The 22899-nt window shown below is 36.4% G+C and overlaps 1 protein-coding gene across 4 annotated transcripts in view; it reads right to left on the reverse strand.

Annotated features, from left to right (window-relative positions):
- RSF1 (remodeling and spacing factor 1) overlaps positions 1–22899 on the reverse strand; it is a 115728-nt gene that overhangs the window by 60500 nt on the left and 32329 nt on the right. For all 4 annotated transcript variants that reach the window (XM_045181854.3, XM_045181855.3, XM_024572741.4 and 1 more), the window contains exon 2: positions 18102–18193. In XM_045181854.3, coding sequence (XP_045037789.2) covers positions 18102–18193 — 92 coding nt within the window. The remainder of the gene's footprint in view (positions 1–18101; positions 18194–22899) is intronic.

The raw sequence follows: 22899 nt of genomic DNA on the forward strand, positions 1-22899 counted from the left end.
ATAGAGCAGATGTTGATGGAGGGCAGCAAACCTGAAGGTGACACCTAGTTTCCTTGGCTTGAAAACAAATGGAAAAATAAAAGTGCTCTGACTAAAGTATTAAGAGAATAACTGAGAGAAAGGAGTTGACAAGAGATCTCTTTTGTGCCTAATGAGCTTGAGGCATTTGTTAGACAACTAAGAAGTGCCTTGCTCAAAGTTACTGAGCTGAGACTCCAGATTCGCAGGTGTTTCTGCCGCATCTTTTCAAATCTGAGCCAAGAAGAAGTTTCCGGTGGAGCACTGACAAGTCAAGGGCGGTGTCCATGAAACAGTATGAGACATACAGCAAGTACAAAACAAATACCTGATGAATAAATCAAAGACATGCAAAAATAATGCTTTACCTTAATTTAAAAAATTCTTTTACGTTAACTACTAATAATTGCTATAAGCAGCACATCTCAAAGAACATTATAAATTCTTACTAGAGTGACAGTAGCATTTACTGCACGTTCACTATGTGTCAAAGTACTGTTCCAACTGTTTATTTAAGTCACTTCTCACAAGTGTTAGATGGGTGTACTGCTGTCCTCAGAAAGGTATGTGCTTTAGCCAAGGAATGAGAGATATAGGAATTACTACCTTTAGTCATTTATGGTGAAATCAGTATATACTTAAGATACAATCAGGTCAGTTGTCACCAATGGAGGTATGGACAAAGGCCAGATTGAGAATTATAAATCACCTAAACTCTATTATTTATACTCAAATTATACCTCACCAACTCTCCCTGACCTAACATTTAAATATGTCCAACTGTTTTATGTATAAGATTCTTTCTGGAGTACTACACCAGGTATTTACTGAGCATGTTATGTACCGGGAAGGCGAAGATGAATAGTCAGTCTTAGCTCTAAGAAATTCAGGCTTGAGAGAGAGAGAGAGAAAGTCATGTTATCAAGTAGTCAGTGAGTTATCTACAAAGTAACTGATATTACTGTAAACTATTATAAAAATACAGAGAGGAACCATAATTTAGTCCATGGAGGAAGGGAGGTAAAAAAGGTTTTATTAAAGTGATGCCATTTATGCTAGGACCTGAAGGATGAATGAGGTTATACCAGACAAGGAAGTGATGATCATTTCAGGAAGAAAAACCCAGACCATTCAAGGCAATAGGAATGCGAATGATGATCTGGGTGTCAATGTGAAGGTGGAGAGAGAAGCTCTCTATGGGGAGACCTAGGGCCTTAGATCCTGGGTGCTCAGGGCTGGGAGTGAGCAGAGACAAGGCTGTGAAGAAAAATGAGCAAGGCTGTGAACACAGATCGCGGCTTGTAAGTATGGGGGCTCAACAAGCATTTGCAAGTACTGATGGAAAACAGTTTTGCTGCACTATGCAAGACAGACAGAAGGGTAAATTCTGAGGTTGAGGAGACCAACTAAAACTGTTTTGCAACAAGTCCAGAGAAAGGTGATGAACCTGAGCTAAGCTTGACAGAGTACTCAAGAAAAGGCAGACTCTGATTTTTAGTGCACTTATCTTACAAAAGCAGTAAAAAGTTTTGTGATTAATACATGATATTACTATTTATGAAAGAACTTTCTCATACATGATTTCATTATAGGTGGGTATTCTATAACACTACCATGTTTTTGAAAGGAAAAGAAAGTTTGATTCATCTTTCCTTTTCCTATAGTACCTACCAAGTACAGGGCCTTGCTGGTAGTGGACGCTCAATAAATATTTACTGTATCAATGTTCTTTGGTGTAACTACTGAGATAATTTACTATAATGATGGGACATATGGGAACACTGCCTATGAGACATGCATTAATGGTTATACAGAAAAGATGTTAGTTTAACTCCTTCAAAACATACCTACAGGAAATATTTCAATGGTAAGTTTTCTCAAGTAACATGGCTTTGAAAATTAAAAGAACACCCAAATCCCAACAACTGACCAGAGCATGCATTAATTAACTAGCTCATTCCACAAACATTTTATCAGGAATTTACTGTGTGCCAGATGCTGTGCTTGATACCAGAATAAATAAGATACTACAACTCCTGCTAAAGGAGCTCAGGATTAGTGGGACAGGCACCTGGAATCTCAGTTAACTTATAAATTGGGCACATTTATACATGCCAAAATTTGAGAAACTATTCTCATAAGTAGCCTGTTCTGAAGTCTTAGTCAAGGAAAAGGTGTCCTGAAAGTATTTGACATAAGTCTAGCAAGAAAAATGAAATCTCTGTCACAACTACTTTATATTTACAGGTATGATTTAACCGTATACCTAAAACTGAAAGAATGTACTATAAGTACCTCCTTCCAAGTAATCTGCTTTATATCACTCTATCTAGATATAAAGAGCAATTAGGCTTTAGTATCAAATAGTTGAGAGTCGATCCTGGCTCTCCCTATCATCAGTGTTATCCCGAGTTGAGTCAATTACCTCTATGAATTTCAGGATCTTCATCTGTAAAATGGAGGTTTTTGTTGCTAGTAAAAGAGATGAGATAAAAGAGATGCCTATCAGATAACTCACTGTGCCACAGCTGCCTTATATAAATGCAAACCTGAAAAGGGTTCTAAGAAAATCACCTTAAGAACCAAGCGAACACAAGAAGAGAAGGAATTGAGAACTGGTAGGAAGTAGGTCAATGTTCTTCAAACTGTACATGAACATTGTTTCGTGACACTTTTGTTTCACATATATAAGTAAATGTGTCCAAAACTTCAATAAAATCATTGGTGATCGATTTAATGTCCTACTTTCATTTTCTAGGTAATTAACCCTATGTTATACTACATGGCTTTCCTTATTGTGCTCTGTATCCAATACTACAGTGAGTATATTGAAGCTAAGATTACTGCTAGATTTAGAGAAAGCTCCCTGTTGTATTTTTATAAATGTTATTGTGGAAAAATATATAATAAATTTTGCCATTTTAACCATTAAGAGCACAATTCAGCAGCATTAAGTACATCCACAATGTTGTATAACCATTACCACCTTTTATTTCCAAAACTTTTTTATCACCCAAACAGAAACTCTTTAACCATCAAGCAATAACAACTCCCCATTCTCCTCCCGCCCTGCAGCACCTGGTAATCTATAATCTACTTTTATGTCTCTATGAATCTGCCTATTCTAGGTAGTTCATGTAAGTAAAATAATCCTGCATTTGTCCTTTTGTGCCTGTTTTCCTTCATGTAGCATAAGTTTTCAAGGTTTAGTCATGTTGTAGCACATGTAAGAACTTCATTGGTTTTTAGAGATGAAATATATTCCATTATATGAATATACCACATTTTGTTTATTTATCCATTGATGGACACTTGGTTTGTTTCAACCTTTTGGCAATTATAAATTATGTTGCAATAAACACTAACATAGAAATATGTTTTCAATTCTTTTGACTATATAGCAAGATGTGGAATTACTGGGTCCTATGGCAATTCTACATTTAGCTTTTTGAGAAACTGCCAAGCTTCTTCACAGCAACTGCACCACTTTGCATTCCCATCAGTAACATATGAGGCGTTCAGTATCTCTACAACCTTACCAACACTTAATATTTTCCTTTTCTTAAAAATATAGCCATCCTATTAGGTATAAAGTGGTATCTCCCTGTAGTTTTGATTTGCATTTGATATCTCTGGAGAAATATCTACTCAAAATTTTTGCTCATTTTTAAATTGAGTTGTCTTTTTGTTTTTGAGTTTTGGGAGTTCCTTATATAGTCTAGATATTAAATTTTATCCAAGGTTATCAAGATTTATCCCTATTTTTTCAATCCTCACCCAAGGACATGCTTACTGATTTGAGAGAGAGAGAGAGATGTGAGAGAGAAACGTCGATCAGCTGCCTTCCATATGCACCCAGACCAGAGATTGAACACGCAACCTAGGCAGGTGCCCTGACCAGGAATCAAGACAGTGACCTTTCGGTTTACAGGATGACGCTCCAACCAACTGAGCCACCAGCTTAAAGGCGATTTATCCCTAATTTTATTCTAAGAGGTTTTAGCATGTTTATTTGGGTTATTGATTCATTTTGAGTTAATTTTTTGCATATGGTATGAGGTAAAGTACTGCATTTTTTACAAGTTGTTAAATTTCAACAAATATGTATTTTCATACTATTAATCAAAAAAAGCTTTAAAAATACTAGAATAAGTACTCAATACTCCATCCTCTCATTTTCAACTAAGACAAGAATCAAGAGATGTACACATCATTAATCTAATTCCTTTTAATGTGTTCCTAAAGTTTTTATACCTAAGAACTTTTAGTTAGGATGTTCTATTTTTACTTCCCAGGCTTATCTGCTTATCTCAAGCAATGCGAAGTAACTTTAAATTGCTATTTTTATGTAACTGCTTTCAAAAGACACTGCCATTAGAATCTTATGTATGTTTACTAGGTAAGTAATTTTGCCTATGAAGGAGCAGTACTTCCGAGTACATAACTGAAAGGTCATGACCAATACAAGGGTGTGCACATGTGAAAAAAACCTGGAGAGAGGAGCAGGTTCCTGAAGTTTACCAAGGACACTTTCGCAACAGGTTTCCCAGCCATAATTAAGGAATTACTGCTTGTTTCTCTTTGTAAAAGCCTTCAAGTATATTATTATCAAAAAACATTCACTGGCCCTGGCTGGGTGGCTCAGTTGGCTGGAGCACGTCCCCCATACACCTAAAGGTTGCGGGATCCATCCCCAGTCGGGGCGTGTACGGGAGGCAACTGATGGATGTTTCTCTCTCACATCGGATGTCTGTCTGTCTGTGTGTCTGTCTCTCTCTCATCAATAAACACATCCTCGGGTGAGGATTAAAAACAAAAACAAAAACAAAACCATTCACTGAACCCCCTGAAGTCACATAGGAGTTCAACAGAAAACTACAGAAAATGCAACCTAACATTTCCATATCCACAAGTATGAATAATTTGGCATAAGTTGCCGTCACTTTCCAAAGGAATTCCAGCCACAGAAGCAAAAATGTTCCTTAAAACTGCTTCTGATATTAATTAATATTTAAATAGCACATTTGCTGGGTTCCAAGTATTTGACAGGCACTCTGCTGAGAGTTTAGTAACTAAATTAATCTTATACACCTAGTAATTAGCAGATTTCAAGTTTTGCCCTGTTAAAAATCCAGTGTTCTTTCTATACCACCACATGCATGTATGATGGTAAATTATGGCTGCACAGAGTAAATGATACTCTTTAAGAAACATTTTACAAAGTTAAATTTATGTAAAAATGCTTTCCAACATATAAAGCACTCAGTATTCATTTTATAGTGTTGTTTCAGTGTCCACTATCTAGGTGACCTTGGGAATTACTTAATTCTCCATGACCTGGTGGTATTATTCATAAAATGATAATGTATATAAACAGCATTAGACCTAGTATGTAGTAAGCTCTCAAATATTAGCTGTTACCATTATCAAATTTTGGAGCAGTTAAAAGGTTCATAAATTGCTTGTGTGAATGTGAAATGATACAGCAGCTATGATGAAGTCTGGCAATTCCTCAAAAAATTAAACATAAAATTATCATATGACCTGGCGACTACATTTCAAGGTATATACATAACAGAAAAGAAAATTCATGGCCATGCAAAAGCCAGTACACTAATGTCCATAGGAGCACTACTCATAATAGCCAAGAAGTGACAAAAACAAAGTGATCATCAACTGATGGATAAATAAATAAAATGTGGTATAATCCAAACAATGAATAATAGTACTTGGCAATAAAAAGGAATGAAATAAATGACAGCATGTTACAATATGGATACATCTTAAAACCATTAGGCTAAGAAGTCCAACATAAAGGCCACATATTTTATGATTCCATATATTAGAAATGTCCAAAACAGTCAAGTCCCTAGAGACAGAAAGTAGATTAGTTGCCAGGGGAATGGGGACAGGTGTTGTGATTAGGGCTGTTGCTACTGGGTACCGAGTTTCTTTTCGGGGTGATCGAGGTGTTCTAAAATTAGTGGTCATAGTCGTATAACATAATGAATACATTAAAAATCAATAACAAATATACTTTAATATGGCATATTTTATGTCCTACCAATTATATCAACAAAAAAGAAAAAATGACTATAACAAGGCAACTAAGTATTAAAGATAACCTTAGTTTACTTCTGAAAAATATATATAGCAATAGAGAACTATCTAATCCTTGTCAAAATATGACCAAAGGAACAAATGATAAAAGAGGGCCCTTAAGACTTCCTAATGAGTAAAAGCAACGGTTCCTTTTGAAATTGCCATTTCGCTTAAGGCCATCTACTGGCAAACTTACTCACCTTCAGATTTCTAAACATGTTACTAGAGACCAAGAGACAAAGATTACCCCCTATCTTCCCTTTACTTTTGAGGGACAAATGAATGAAGTCATTTTCTATTGAGGGGTACAGAAACACCCCAGAACAGGTACCTTAGATTGTGTTCTACTGAATGCCATTATCCCTCAAGTGCTGAGCCCAGCAAATACTCCTTGCGTATTCTAAGAAGCATATTTAGTTTTATATTTTAAATTTCTTGAAATCAAGAGCCCTTTAAAATCAGTAACATTCAATATGATAGTATTCTTTTTCTTTGAAAGACTGTCTCTAAATAATTGTGTGGCATGCACTGAAAAAATCAAAGAAAAACAGCAATAATGTATTACCATCTGTCTCTTAGAAATTATTCTGAGGCTAAAGGAATCAAGTTTGATTTCTTTTAAAGAACAATTTATTAAAAACTGGCTTTCCATTTCTTTCCAAGGCCTTTTATGGGCAGGAGGCAGGGCAGTAGAAAAGCAGGGGCACCAGTACTGAATTCGTTGAAGGCAGGTACTTATTAACATGGTGGGATTCATTTTCCCTGGCTAAGGTGTCTGAAGTCGCTCATGTGGAATCTATTATCATTAACAACCACAGGAAATAAAGGAGTTTCGTGTAAATATGAGAGTTTATTGGCAGAGAAATTTCTTTGTGACTGACCAAGTAAAAGAAACATGAAACTTGATAAGGCTAAGGCCTATTCGACCAGGCCAGGGGGATAACAGGCCCCAGCAGAAGTGCTAGTTGAAATTTCCATTCACTGGGGTTCTTTATTCTAGGAAGTTAATTCTACCTTAGAAGTAAAAAACTTGCCAGCTAGGTTTGCAGGTCCCTTTACATTCTGGGTTGCATTGGAGAATGTATGTTGGCAAGTACAGGACACAGCAAAACAGTAAATGCCCTTGGTTGAGCTGCTAGACACCTCTCATTTTTCCTCTCTTATTAGTTACATGGACTTACTGATTCTGCCTTTGAAATAGCTCTCACATCCACTGTCTTTTCTATCCCTATTACCAAAACTGTAATTCAGGTGTCTTTACTGCTCAGCTGGATTATCACAATAACGTTCTTTCAAATGACCCCTAGGCCGCCACTCACTGCCACTCTCTCTAAGTACTTTATATTACAATGAAGCTAAGTGACTGGTAATTTCTTATCAAACTTCTACTCATTCTATAGTTCTTGGTTCATCTGTTTTAGGGAGACACTAACAAAAGATGACAAACAGATGTCAATGCTAATTTGTGGTAGAAGTGTAGTCTGCTAAGTCTATGCTTAGCAGGAAAAGCTGAGACTGGTAACATCTGCCATGAGCCAAGGAACAAGGCTTAACAAATGGTAGATATTTGCTCTGGATTCAAACAGAATTTTATATTAATTACCGTATTTTGTCATGTATAATATGCACATTTTTGCCCAAATTTTTGAGGGAAAAATAAGGATGTGCATTATACATGGGTAGTAGCAATTTTATATCTATAAAAATGTTTTTAATTCTTTTTAAAATTTCTTGTACCTTGTATCTGTCCTTGTGTTCTGTAATTATTTGTTACATAAAATTTCTTACACCATAATGTGTTCAAAAATAAATGCTAAAATTCCTTTATAATACAAGATACAAGTATCTAAATACAAATAAACAAATAACTGAATTTAAAAAATTACAACAGAAGATTTTTTTCCTGAAAGTTTGGGCCAAAAACATGGGTATGCGTTACACACAGGAGCACATTATACAGGCAAAATATGGATACGTTCCACTGACTTCTAACAGAAAATAACAGCTCTCTGTAATACATACATAAAATGGTGCCACAAAGAGAAAGATAAAAAGACCAAGAGCCATGTAACAGGGAAGGTAAAAATTTCCATCAGAAAACCAGCTAATATAGCTAATGAGTACAACTAAGAAGTAAATACAGAGGTAAGCTTATTAGCAGTCAAGAAAACTAATCAAGGGTGTCCAACCTTTTGGCATCTCTAGGCCACACTGGAAGAATTGTCTTGGACCACACATTAAATACACAAACAGTAACGAAAACTGATGAGGAAAAAAAGGTTTTAAGTAAATTTAAGATTTTGTGTAGGGCCACATTCATAGCCATCCTGGGCTGCACGTGGCCCACTGGTTGGACATATCTGAATGATTATTTCATCTAATAACGATGCATAAAGATTAAAAAAAAAAGGCATTCAAGATGCTTACAACCTATAAGAAAGGCAAATGTAAAGGGGCAATATAAGTGGTATTTCGAAGCATTGGATTCACAAAGTCATGGGCTTGAATGCTGGTTCTGCCATTTCTAGCAATGTGAGACTGGACAAGTCATTTAGTTTGTCAAAATCAATTTCCTTCTGCATAAAATGAGAATAGTAACTATTTCAAAGGTGACTTATATAAGGGAAGAATTAAACACAGGACCTGGTACATAGTAAACATTCAATATAAGAACTATTAGAGTTTCTTTAATGGAGTTACACATAAACCCATGAAGGAACATCTTCCTAGGAGAAGACCTCAAGGAGAAAATAATACTTCAGCTGAGATCTAAAGGACAAAGAAGTTTGCCAGGAAAACAAGTTGGTGGGAATGCATTCCAGGCAGAAGATTAATAGCATGTACAAAAACTCTGCAGAATGAAAGACAGCATGTTCTATGAGTGGCGTAGAGTATCAGCAGGGTACACAGGAGAGAATGTCATTAGATGTGGCTGAAGAGAAGAGACTTAACTAGTAAGAACACTGAATGCTATGACAGAGTTTAGAGTTTTAAGTGAAAGAGAACACCAAATAATTCCGAAAGTGATATGTTACTTTTAAAACTTTGTGTTCAAAAGAAGGCAGTAGAAGAGTGTACACTGAAAGCTGAGAGACCAATTAGAAGGTGAATATTCAGGCGAGAGATGATAAAGTCCTGTGGTGTGGTAGGACTCTATTAAAAAAAGAGTCCTTTTTTAAAGTCCTCTATTAAAAAAATTATCTTAATAGTATCTTTTCTGTGCCTTAAAAATTAGGGAATAATGTAAGCTTCAACAGTATCTTCAAGAATACGTTTACTCTTGAAGCCAATATGTCAGATGCCATTTGGAGTGAATTTCATATATTATTTCATTGAATTCTCATAATTCTGCAAGATGAACGTTAGTTTCTCCATTTGATAAGATTGCATTTTGTCAGTTTTACAGATGAATCAACTTGGGTTCAAACAAGGGAGATAAAGTTTCCTGAGATCAACAGGGATACAGATCCAAGAATGGAGCCCAAATTTTCTAACACCAAAAGTCTCTAAGTCATTCCAGCTAACAAATCTCATCTAGTACCAATAAGAAAATTTGTTTAATGGTTAACATCAGGTTAGGTTTAGAGTAAATAATTAAATGCAGTGATCTTGAGAACTTCATGACTCTATTTATATTTTTTTTAGAAAAACAGCACATTCTGATGAAAATGGCAAGGAATTTTTGGAAACTGCCAATCATTGGTGAGTTTTTTCACCAAATTATAAAGCCCTCATTAACAGAATAAATCTGTATTAGTTTTCTATTGCTTTGTAATAAAATACTACAAATTTAGCATCTTAAAACAACACCCATTTACTATCTCATAGTTTCTGTAGGTGAGAAGTCCTGTATAGCTCAATTTGTCAGGGTTCTCTGCTTATAGTCTCACAAAGGCGCTAGCAAGGATTTGGCAGGGTAAAAAACTACTCCCAAAATCATTCAGATTGTTGGCGGAATTCATTTCCTTCTCATGTTTTCCCTATGTCTCTCCATTTTCAAGCCGGCCAGTGTGGTGAGTCCTTCTAACACTTCAAGTATCTCTCACTTCTTCTGCATACTTCTTCTGCTTTTAAGGGCTCATGTAATTTACATTGGGCCCATTTGGATAATTCAGAATAATCTCCCTATCTTAAGGTCAACTGATTTATAAATTTAATTACAGCTATAAAGCCTCCTTAGCCATATAACATATTCATGAATGTAACACCAAGGAGCAAAGACCATAAAGGTCAAACTTCTGCCTACCCTACAACCCCTATCAGCTTTTCTAAATGCCTTCCCCAACACTGAGTGACGCCCATTTCTCTAAGCATGCTTTCATGTCGAATACTTCCTACCATACCATTTTGGTCTACTTATATCTTTCACATTCTTTTCCTAAGCATTATTCTTTAGAAGGAAGGAAAGAGATCAATACTTAACTTTTACCAGTCATAAGCTGTACCACAAACATTGAAAAGATGAGAAAATTTTAAGTCTATTTGCATACCCCCCAAAACTGCTTTATCCTGAAACCACGCTGCACTTAAAAACATTGGCATTTTTACTTGTGTGCATTCTGTGGTTTTCTTTCTTTTCTGTACTCCAGACTCATAAACATGTGTCTCATATATTCCCTGCAGTACCTTACCAAGTCCTTTACAGAGCATCAGAAAATGTCTACTAAATAGGTGGATGAAAATCTGGTAACTTCAGCGGCTGTGGATTCTTAGCTAACTAGACTATTTGTCTCCATACACAAAAATTAATTCAAAATGGACCAAACACCTAAATGCAAGACCTGAAACAATAAATTACATACAAGAAAACACAGATACTAAACTTATGGACCATGGTCTTAGAGAGGATTTTATTAATTTGACCCCAGAGGCAAGGGAAGTAAAGGCAAAATTAAATGAATGGAACTATATCAAACTAAAAAGCTTCTGCATAGCACAAGAAATTGCCAACCAAACAAAAAGGCAACCAACCAAACAGGAGACGACGTTTGCAACAACAGGTCTGACTAGGGGTTAAAATCAAAAATATAGGAAGAACTTGTAACAACTCAACACCAAACAAACAATCCAATTAAAAAATGGGCAGAGGACCTGAGCAGACACTTCTCCCAAGAAGACATACAAATGGCCAACAGATGTACAAAAAGACGCTCAATCCCACTAGCTATTATGTAAATGCAAATCAAAACTACAATGAGATACCACTTCACACCTGGTAGAATGGCTATTATTAATGAGACAAATAAAAGCAAGTGTGGGAGAGGTTGTGGAGAAAATGGAACCGTCATTCACGGCTGGTGGGAATGTAAACTAGTACAACCACTATGAAAAACAGAATGGCAGTTCCTCAAAAAATTAAGAACAGAGTTACCGTATGACCCAGGAATCTCTCTTCTGGGTATCTACCCAAAAATCTCGATAACATTTATTTGCAAAGATATATGCACCCAATGTTCACTGCAGCACTATTCACAGTAGCCAAGACATGGAGACAACCAAAGTGTCCTTCCACAGATGACTGGATGAAGAAGATGTTGTACATACATAATGCAGTATTATTCAGCCACAAGAAAATATTAAATACTTCTGTTTGCAACAACATGGACGGATCTTGAGAATATCATGCTAAGCAAAATATGTCAGATGAAAAAGTCAAGAACAATATGATCTCACTCATCTGTGGGATAGAAAACTGAAAGCAATAAATAAACGAACACGACAGACAAGCACCAACAGTATGGTGGTTACCAGAGGGGAAGGGGATGGAGGGAAGGCAGTTAAAGGGAAAGGAGGTCAAATACATGGTGACAGAAGATTTGACTTTGGGTGGTAGATACAAAATGCACTATACAGATGATGCATTATAGAACTGTACACTTGAAATCTACATAGTTTTATTAGCCAATGTCACCCTAATAAATCTAATCAAAAGAAAAAAAAAAAAAAGCAAAAGCTCAAGCCCTGATGGCTTCACCGCTAAATTCTATTAAATGTTTAAAGAATTAACACTAATGCTTCACAAACAATGGCAAAAAAATGAAAGAGGAGGAAACATTTCTCAACTCATTCTATGAGGCCAAGTGTTACCCAAATACCAAAACTGGACAAAGACATCTCAAAAACAGAAAACAACAAATAAAACATCAAATATCCCTTATGAATACAGGGACAAAAAACCTCAAAAATAAATAAACAAACCAAGTCTAGCATATAGAAAAAATTATGGCCCATAATTGAGAGGGTTTCACTTGCAGGACTGCAAGTTTCAACATATAAAAATTAATCAATGTAATATATACCATAATAATAGAGAACAAAAACCACACTATTATCAATAGATGCAGATAAAAACATCTGACAAAAGCCCATATGTGTCATAACAAAAACACTCAACAAACTAGGAAAGGAGAATTTCCTCAATCTGCTAAAGGGTACCTATAAAAACTCCTTGGCTAATGTCACACTGAATGTTAAAGACTGAACATTTTCCCCTAGGATCAGGATCACAACAAGGATGTCTGCTCTCACCACTTCCATCCATCACCAAGGACCCCTAGTTAGAGTAACTGTGCAAGGAATAGAAATGAGGGCATCCAGATTGGAGAGTGTGAAGTAAGACTATCTATATTTGCACATGACATATTCTTCTATATACAGTCTTAAAAATCCACACTCAAGAAAACTATTTGGACTAATGAGTTCGGCTAAGTTGCACAACACAAACAAGGTCAATATACAAAAATTAGTGGTATTTCTACACAATGCAAACGAGTGATCTGAAAATTAAATTAAGAACAGTTCCATTTACAATAGCACCAAAACAACAAAATACTAAGGAATTAACTGAACAAAAGAAGTACATGACTGGACTCAGAAAACTACAAATCCTTTTTGAAAGGAATTAAAGACCTAAATACTTTAAAAGGCAACTTGTTTTCATGGGTCAGAAGGCTCACTTTTGTTAAGAAGTCAATACTGCCCAACTTTATCTATACATAATACATAATCCCTACCCCAACCTGGCTGGAATTTTTGCAGAAATTGACACACGTATCTCAAACACATAAGGAAATGCAAGTGATACAGAATGACCAAAACAATCTTGAAAAAGATTAACAATTTCAACATTTACCACAAAGCTACAGTAATAAGAGAATATAGTACTGGCATAAAGAATGACATATAAGTCAACAGAATAAAGACTTCAGACTCACATGTATAGTTAACTGACTCTCTACAAAGATTCAAGGCAATACAATGGGGAACAGAGTCTTACCAACAAATGGTAATGAATGACTGGATATCCACATATGAAAGAATGTAGTTGGACCCTGATCTCACAGCATATACAAATACTAACTTAAAATGCATCATAGGAACTTCCGGCCAAGATGGAGGCATAGGTAGACACACCGTGCCTCCTTGCACAACCAAAAGAAGGACAACAACAACTTAAAAACAAAAACCAACCAAAACTGACAGAAAATCAAACTGTATGGAAGTCCGACCACCAAGGAGATAAAGAAACATTCATCCAGATCGGTAGGAGGGGCAGAGAGGAATCGCGGGAAGGCGGCAGCTGGTGGGACGAGGGAGGTGGCAGATTGCAGAGTGGGACGGGCAAAGCTGTAGCTGGCCGGTGAGGCAGCCACTGGTGGACTGGTGACAGACCGCGCAACCCAGGGCTCGAGCGCGGGGAAATAAAGCCTCAAACCTCTGACTGAAAACACCTGTCAGGGTTGAGGCAGCAGAGGGAGAAACTCCCAGCCTCACAGGAGAGTTCGCTGGAGAGACCCACAGGGTCCTAGAACACACACAAACCCACCCACTCGGGAACCAGCACCAGAGGGGCCCAATTTGAATTTGGGTAGCGGAGGGAGTGACTGAAAACTGGCAGAGAGTGGAGCAAGTGCCATTGCTCCCTCTCGGCCTCTCCCCCACATACAACATCACAGCGCAGCTATGTGGGTTGCCCTGCCCTGATGAACACCTAAAGCTCCGCCCCTTTATGCAACAGGCCACCAAGACAAAAAAAAAAAAAAAAAAAAAAACGAGGCCCAAATGAAAGAACAGATCAAAGCTCCAGAAAAAATACAACTAAGCAACGAAGAGATAGCCAACCTTTCAGATGCACAGTTCAAAACACTGGTAATCAGAGCTCACAGAACTGGTTGAATTTGGTCGCAAATTAGATGAAAAAATAAAGGCTATGCTAAGAGAAACAAAGGAAAATGTACAGGGAACCAATAGTGATAGGAAGGAAACTGGAACTCAAATCAACATTGTGGACCAGAAGACACATCCAACCAGAAAATGAAGCAACAAGAATTCAGAAAAATGAGGAGAGGCTTAGGAACCTCCAGGACATCTTGAAACGTTCCAATATCTGAATCATAGGTGTACCAGAGGAGAAGAGGAAGAACAAAACGTTGAAAACTTATTTGAACAAATAATGAAGGAGAACTTCCCTAATCTGGCAAAGGAAAGAGACTTCCAGGAAGTCCAGGAAGCTCAGAGAGTCCCAAAGAAGCGGGACCCAAGGAGGAACACACCAAGGCACATCATAATTACATTCCCCAAGATTAAAGATAAGGAGAGAATCTTAGAAGCAGCAAGACAAAAGAACACAGTTACCTACAAAGGAATTCCCATAAGACTGTCAGCTGATTTCTCAAAGGAGACCTTACAGGCAAGAAGGGGCTGGAAAGAAGTATTCCAAGTCATGAAAGGCAAGGACCTACATGCAAGATTGCTCTATCCAGCAAAGCTTTCATTTAGAATGGAAAGGCAGATAAAGTGCTTCTCAGATAAGGTCAAGTTCAAGGAGTTCATCATCACCAAGCCCTTATTATATGAAATATTAAAGGGATTTATCTAAGAAAAAGATAAAAAATAGGAACAGTAAAAATGACAGCAAATTAACAATCACAGTTATTAACAACCACACCTAAAACCAAAACAAAAGCAAACTAAGCAAACAACTAGAACAGGAACAGAACCACAGAAATGGAGATCACATGGGGGGTTATCAGCAGGGGAATGGGAGGGGGAGAGAGGGGGAAAATATACAGAGAATAAGCAGCATAAATGGCAGGTAGAAAATAGACAGTGGGAGGGAAGAATAGTATAGGAAATGTAGAAACCAAAGAACTTATATATATGACCCATGGACATGAACTATAGGGGAGAAATGGGGGAGGGAGGGAGTGTGCAGGATGAAGTAGAGTGAAGGGGGGAAAAGGGACAACTGTAATAGCATAATCAATAAGATATATTAAAAAAATAAAATAAATAAAGTAAAATAAATGCATCATAGATCTAAATATAAGAGCTAAAACTACAATACTCTTAGAACAAAACAGAGGATTAAATCTTCATGTCCTTGGGTTGGGCAATGGCTTCTTATATATGATGCCAAAGCACTAGGCATAAAAGAAAAAATAAACTGGACTTCATCAAAATTAAAACTTTTATGCACCAGAGGGCATTACATAGAAAGTGAAAAGTCAACATACAAAATGGGAGAAATTACTTGCAAATCATATATCTGGTAAGGGATATATAAAAAAAGTCCAGAATGTATTATATAACACTTCATATCCACCTGCACAGTTAAAGCCAAACAATTAACAACACATAGGAAGTGTTAGTGAGGACTGTGGATAAGTCAGAATTCTCATATATTCCTAATGGAAACATTAAATGGTGCAGTTGCTTAGAAAAACATTCTAGCAGTTTGTCAGAAAGTTAAACATAGAATTATCATATAACCCAGCAATTACACTCTAGATACATACTCAAAAGAATTGAAACCACGTGTCTACCCCAAAACCTGTACATAAATGTTCACAGCAGCACTATTCACAATAGCTAAAATATGAAAACAAGCCAAATATCATATACTGTTAAGTGGACAAATGTGGTATTATCCATACATTCAATGGAATATTATTCAAGCATAAAAAACAAAGTTCTGATACATGACACAACACAAATAAACCTTAAAAACATGCTAACTGAAAGAAGCCAGACAAAAAGGGCAGCATATTATATGATTCTATTTATATGAAACATCCAGAATAGGCAAATCCATAGACTAGTGATTGCTAAGGACTCAGGAAAGAGGGAGTAATTTTAATGGCTACAGGGTTTCTTTTTGGAGTGATGAAAATATTTTGCTTTAGATAGTGATGATTGTGTAACCTTGTGAATATACTTTATAAAACCCCACTGAACTGTATACTTTCAAAGGGTGAATATATCTCAATTGAAAAAAAAAAAAGAGCCAGAACCTTTGGTTATGACCATGTAACTGAAGGGGTTTGTAAAATCATCGCATTCCATTTCTCACATTTTACAAAAAACTAAGATACAAGCGGTGAAGTAGATTATCCACGGCCCTAACGTTTGTTAAGAGTATAACTGTAATTGTTATACTGGATATTTCTACCTCCATTTTAAGGAAATGGGAAAAAAACAAACCCACTTTAATAAACAGATCTATTCACAAGGAACCGCATCCTTTAAAAATGTAATAATCTGTGTCCTGAATTTCTACCATCTCTTTCCAAGTTCCAGGACCTTGATTCTTAATCATTAATAAGTATTTTATTAAAGGCAAAACAACAACTTCATTAGTATTTTAAAAAGCACTTCAAATTGCTAAAAAGTTCTTCAACTATCATTCACAGTTTAATATATTTCAGATACTTAAACATTAGTTAACCAGGATTTTAGAAAATCCCATAGCAATGCGTTTTTGAAATGCTGAGCCATCTTTGCAATGCTTCGCACTTGTGCAAAAATATCGCAATATTTCATATTGAGTTTTTCCAAAGTTAAGACACAAGTAGTGTGGGAGGAGAAGGGTAGGTGGAAGTGGGAGGGGGTATAAGGGGAATAAATGGTTAACGGAAAAAATACAATAAAAAAATCAGTTGCTGAATGAAAAAAAGGGCACTACTACCACTCAGAGTTTAGAGTGTATATTTCCTCTTACTGAATCTGGGGACAATTGTGGCTGGTTCAACCAACAGAATATGGTGAAAATGACCGTTCCAAATTCCTGACCCAGAGAATCAGTGAACTGTCTAATATAATTATTGTTTTCTGTCACTTAGTTTGGAGTGGTGTGTTATACAGTAAAGATAATTGGAAGAGCAAATATGATTTTTATAATAAAAACAAGCAACTCTTGTTTCTTCTTTGCATAGCACTCTGGAATCATATACATTCCCCCACCAAAAAGAGCAGATATGAAAATACATGTATACATAAACATATATCTTTTTTTAAAGTCAAGTACATTACATGATTTTTCAATCACCTAAAAATGTAACTTAATATCCTGGTATGTTACAGATTTCCAAGCACCCCCAGAGGACATCATGAATATAGGCACAAACATCAGCTTAGGCTTCCAAAAACTGTGGTTCTTAAAAGTATGGATGAAATTCCAGGTAATTTTTCCTGAATGGCCTTGCCTTTAATAGAATTTAACCTGAAACAACCATTTTCTGATTACTTAGGTTGTTCTCATTAAGGATAGGTTTGGCCTACTTGGTAACTTAGAAGCGCCTCATACTTCTTTGGACATTTTAAGTAAGCGGCAAATTCTGGCTGTCTCCATATATTGTGTGATCCCAAGGGAATGAAGACTTTCTTGGGCCTTATCTGTAACTTACTTGATTTGATCAGGATGATTTTAAGGATTAAATGAGAGAAGATATGAGAAGCACTAAGCACAGTATTAGGCACAAAAGAGACACATCTCTGAAATCTAACTTTAGAACATTAAGACTATTTACTTAGTACTCTTCCAAAAAGAATCCATACTGATAGTAATCATATGAATTTCTAAGTCACTTTTGCAACTTTTAGTGGACTGTTTTAAAAGTTAAGATTATTATAAAGCATAACATAAACTTATGCTAAGCGGAGTAATATTTCAGTAATAGAGAAGGCAATTTACAAATATTTACCTTAATCAAGTATTTTTCCCATCTGTCTGCTGTAACAGATTTGCCAATCTTCCTCATCAACTTCAAATGGAGCTCCACCAATTCTTTTGGTACTTAAAAGGAATAAAAAAATACAGTTAGCCAGCAAAACAAAAAAATCTGTAAACATGAAAATTATAGAAAAAGAACTTTTCCACAACACTGAGTAATTTTTCAAAAGATGTTGATTTTATCTATTTTTTATATCTCTGAATCAGAAAAGACTAAACTAAGGCAAGAAACAACTAAAAACTACTTAGAGATAAGTAGGTATATTCCCGTTTTCTTTCAAAACACCATCAAGTAGGAAACTATAGCCTTTTAGGTGAGCCTTGAAGTGTCAATTGATTGTAACAAATGTTATCACTGAGGTGCAGGGTGTGGACAGTGGGGGAAATTGTACATGTGAGGGGAAGAGAGTATATGAGAACTCTGTACTTTGTATTCAATTTTAAAGCTACCCTATGCAGCCAAAACTGCTCTAAGAAATAAAGTCTATTAAAAAAAAAAACCCATCAAGTAAAAGTAGTTAACTTTGTAGTTCATTTCCCATAACACATATTTGGTTTCTTTACTAGGACTGCAGACCAACATAAATTCACAGAATTAAAAAGGAATCAAGGAACAGGACTGGCTGGTGTGGCTCAGTTGCTTGGGCATCGCCCTGCAAACTGAACAGTCACGGGTTAGAAACCTGGTAAAGGCACTTGCCGGGGTTGTGGGTTCAGAACCCAGTCTGGGCACATGCAAGAGGTATCCAATCAATGTTTCCTACACATCAATGTTTTCCTTCCTCTCTTTCTCCCTCCTTCCCCACCTCTCTAGAATCAATAAAAGGAATCAAGGACCATACATTCCAAGCTGGTTGATAGCTCGGAAATAGTCCACAGTTCTCAAACTTTAAGAAAACTACTCTTCCAATCTATCCCTTACGTATTGTGCTAAACTCTATGCCATCCTTACACATGATTGACAACCTTCAAGAACAAAAAAATTTACTTACCTTCGAAAGTTCTCATTATTAGAAAGTTACCCTTTCACAAAAATCAAAATCTGCCTTTCACCCTGGTTCTTCCTCTTACTGTCTTACACTTTCTTCTCCTACTGGAACCTTAAAATATTTGAAGATTGCTGTATCTTCCCTCAGATTCTCTCTTCTAACTATAAACAACTGGGGTTCTCCAAATATCCCTTGGGTATGATCTGATTATATTGTTTAATTGTATTAGACCGATGGGAAATGGAAGACACATGCCAGTCAAGTTTAGCATTTCCCAAATACCAAATATCGTTAGTAACCTAAGAGAAATCGTATTTATACTATCTATAAGATTCCATAATCAAATACTTGAGGAAAATGCTAGATTAAAAAAAAAATTTCTTTTTGACCTCAGGACTTAGAGACTGTTTCCTGTGAGCATTGTGAATACTCAAGATAAGGACATAATTTGCAGCACTTCCTAATATATTTGATCATGGAATGTTTTTGGTGAAACACAGTATCTTGTAGGATACAAGTGCTCTGGTACAGTTGGGGGAAATGATGGACTAATTTTTTTCAGTTATTCTTTCAGACTCTTTATTCTCCACTAAAGCTACTTTCAACTTGAAATGACCCTTAGGTATAAAAACACTGAGCCATTCAAAAACTTATTGTGGGTCAACTATCAGTAATCAACAAATAGTCTCTACCCTTCATAGGCCTACATAAGTGAGCCTTCTTAGGGGGGTAGGACCATGGGTGAGTTGGATGTAAGGGGAGGAACTAGGAGGGGTGGCTATAGACCAATAAACAGACAATTATACTAAGCCAAGACTTGAAGTATGGGGTTGAGGGGGGAGTGGAGAAAGGGGGAAGGACACTGCTTAGAGTTAACTGCAGATGCAAAAATCTGAAAAACAAAGTGATCATGACCTGGAGGCATGAACCCAGAAAAAGGACATGGTCATGAACAGCCTTATAAGGAAGGCTGGGCTGAGAAGTTTCCATTTTGTTTAAAAATGAAGGCAAAAGAGCGCTTTGTGACTTAGAAAGATCTCAATGAGTGAATTTTAAGACAACAGATTGCTTTTATTTGCTTGTTTGTTTTAGGAGGTGGGGGTACAGGGTAGAGATTAGATGTAAATTCAGGAAAGTATCAGTCAAGAAAGATGAGAGTCACTTGAATTAAGGTACAGGTGGTACAGAGAGAAGTAGGCAGATTTGAGAAATGTTCAGGAAACAAATAATAAAACTTAAGTGATAAAGAGGCAAGAAAACCTGAGGCACTGGCCTCGAAAATGAAGTAGATGCCAAAGATAATACACTAGTAAGAAAAAGACCAGGCTCAATCCTCAACTCCAGCACCCAATACAAGGAGACTATGATTGTGGTCAGGTTCTCTGAACACCGAACCTCAAACTCCTCATCTGTAATAAGGGGGGCACTAGCTATCTCACAGTTTCAAAACTGCAAAACATTATACACAGCTAAACACCTTTATTTTTATTTCTGTTGTTGATCAGTTTTGATTTCTTCTTTTCACTTTTCCCCAAACACTAAAGTCTTAAAACTTCTAGCTTCCTATATCACAAACCTGTTCCCTATTTCCAATTTCTCTGCGGTACCACTGTACCTTCTCACTTCAGAAAAAGTTATGGACAATCTCCTGTAACAAAACCAATCCTCCAAAAATGCTGCTTTCATGTCTCTTTCCAGTTCACAAATATTTGTATGGACCCTAAATACCTATATAAACTCAACCAGACTTTTCCCCCATTGCCTCAGAGTTCCCAAATTCAGTTATCAACCTAACTCTGCAATCCTCCTCTCTCATTTCTACACTGAAATCCTTGATTCAAATCATTCTGGTCTGAAACCATCCACGAAGTATACCCAGTTCATTACCTATCTCAGCTTTGTTCAAACCCTCCAGCTTACTGCTTTCTGCTCACTTGAGAGATATACATCTTTCAATTTCTGGTAAATAAAAACCTCTAGTCTGTGAGATAGCTTTCCAACGATTTCAGCAAGTTCTGTCCTTGGAATGCCCATAGTATTAATACTGTGTTTATCACTCATTTAGGAGTTGCCTAAAAGCTTTGCATTGTTTGGGCATGTCCTCCATATCACAAAGATACATGAAATTAGAACAAAGTTGATACAACTGCAACTATTTTTCAACAAATGCCTTTCATCTCACTTTACAATGTAGCCATTATTGATTTTGGCAGGTAGTGATAGATTATACACTGCTTGTTAGAGCACTGGCTCTTGCAGAGCACTGTCCAATAGAAAATAAGATGAGCTACATGACTTTAAATTTTCTAGTAGTTCATTCATGAAGGCAAAAGAGGTCAAAATGAATTTTAATAATGTATTTTACTTAACACTATGTATTTCAATGTATGATCCACATTTAAAATTTTATATTTTACATTTTTTACCTATTTTTAAAATTTATTTTTTAATTGAAATGTGAATCACATATAACATGTTAGTTTCAGGTGTACAATATGATTTGATATGTGTATGTAGAGATGATCACCACAATGAGTATAGTTAACATCTGTCACCTAACATAATAACAAAAACTTTCTTGTGATGAGAGCTTTTAAAATCTATTCTCTTAAACAACTTATAAGTATGACCCATGGACATGAACTATGGGGGGGGGGGGGATGTGGGAGGGAGGGGGGTGGGCGGGATGGAGTGGAGTGGGGGGGGGAAATGGGACAACTGTAATAGCATAATCAATAAATATATTAAAAAAAATCTATTCTCTTAGCAACTCGCAGATATGCAATACACTGCAACTGCAGTCACCATGCTGTTACATTTAACCACCATGACTGCCTGACTTCCTAACTGGGAGTTTGTGCCTTAGGACCCCTTTCATCCATTTGACATGCTTTTTTGATACTAAGCATTCAAAATATATTGTGCACTTTACACTTATAGCACATCTCAAATCACACCAGCCATATTTCAAGTGTGCAAGAGCTACATATGGCTAGTGGCTACAGTACTGCATCCATCATACAGGGTTAGAATATTTCAAAAAAAACTTATAATCCACAATTTACTTATGTTTTTGAGGTATAACTGATATATAACATTACATTTATTTCAAGTGTACAACATGATTCAATATTTGCATATATTGTGAAATATTTATCATAATAAATCTAGTTAACATCCAATTTTGGGGGGATGGGGGTTATTTTTTTTAATATATTTATTGATTATGCTATTACAGTTGTCCCATTTCCCCCGGTTCACTCCACTCCATCCTGCCCACCTCCTCCCTCCTTCATTCTCCCCCTATAGTTCATGTCCATGGGTCACACAAGTTCCTTGGCTTCCACATTTCCTATACTATTCTTATCCTCCCTGTCTATTTTCTACCTACCATTTATGCTACTTATTCTCTGTACCTTTCCCCCCTCTCTCCCCATCCCACTCCCCTATTGATAACCCTCCATGTGATCTCCATTTCTGTGGTTCTGGTCCTGTTCTAGTTGTTTGCTTTGTTTGCTTTTGTTTTTGTTTTAGGTGTGGTTGTTAGTAACTGTGAGTTTGCTGTCATTTTTACTGTTCATATTTTTTTATCTTCTTTTTCTTAGATAAATCCCTTTAATATTTCATATAATAAGGGCTTGGTGATGATGAACTCCTTGAACTTGACCTTATCTGAGAAGCACTTTATCTGCCCTTCCATTCTAAATGAAAGCTTTGCTGGATAGAGCAATCTTGGATGTAGGTCCTTGCCTTTCATGACTTGGAATACTTCTTTCCAGC

This window comes from Desmodus rotundus, chromosome 5 (genome assembly GCF_022682495.2).
Source record: "Desmodus rotundus isolate HL8 chromosome 5, HLdesRot8A.1, whole genome shotgun sequence".
Lineage (NCBI taxonomy): Eukaryota > Metazoa > Chordata > Mammalia > Chiroptera > Phyllostomidae > Desmodus > Desmodus rotundus.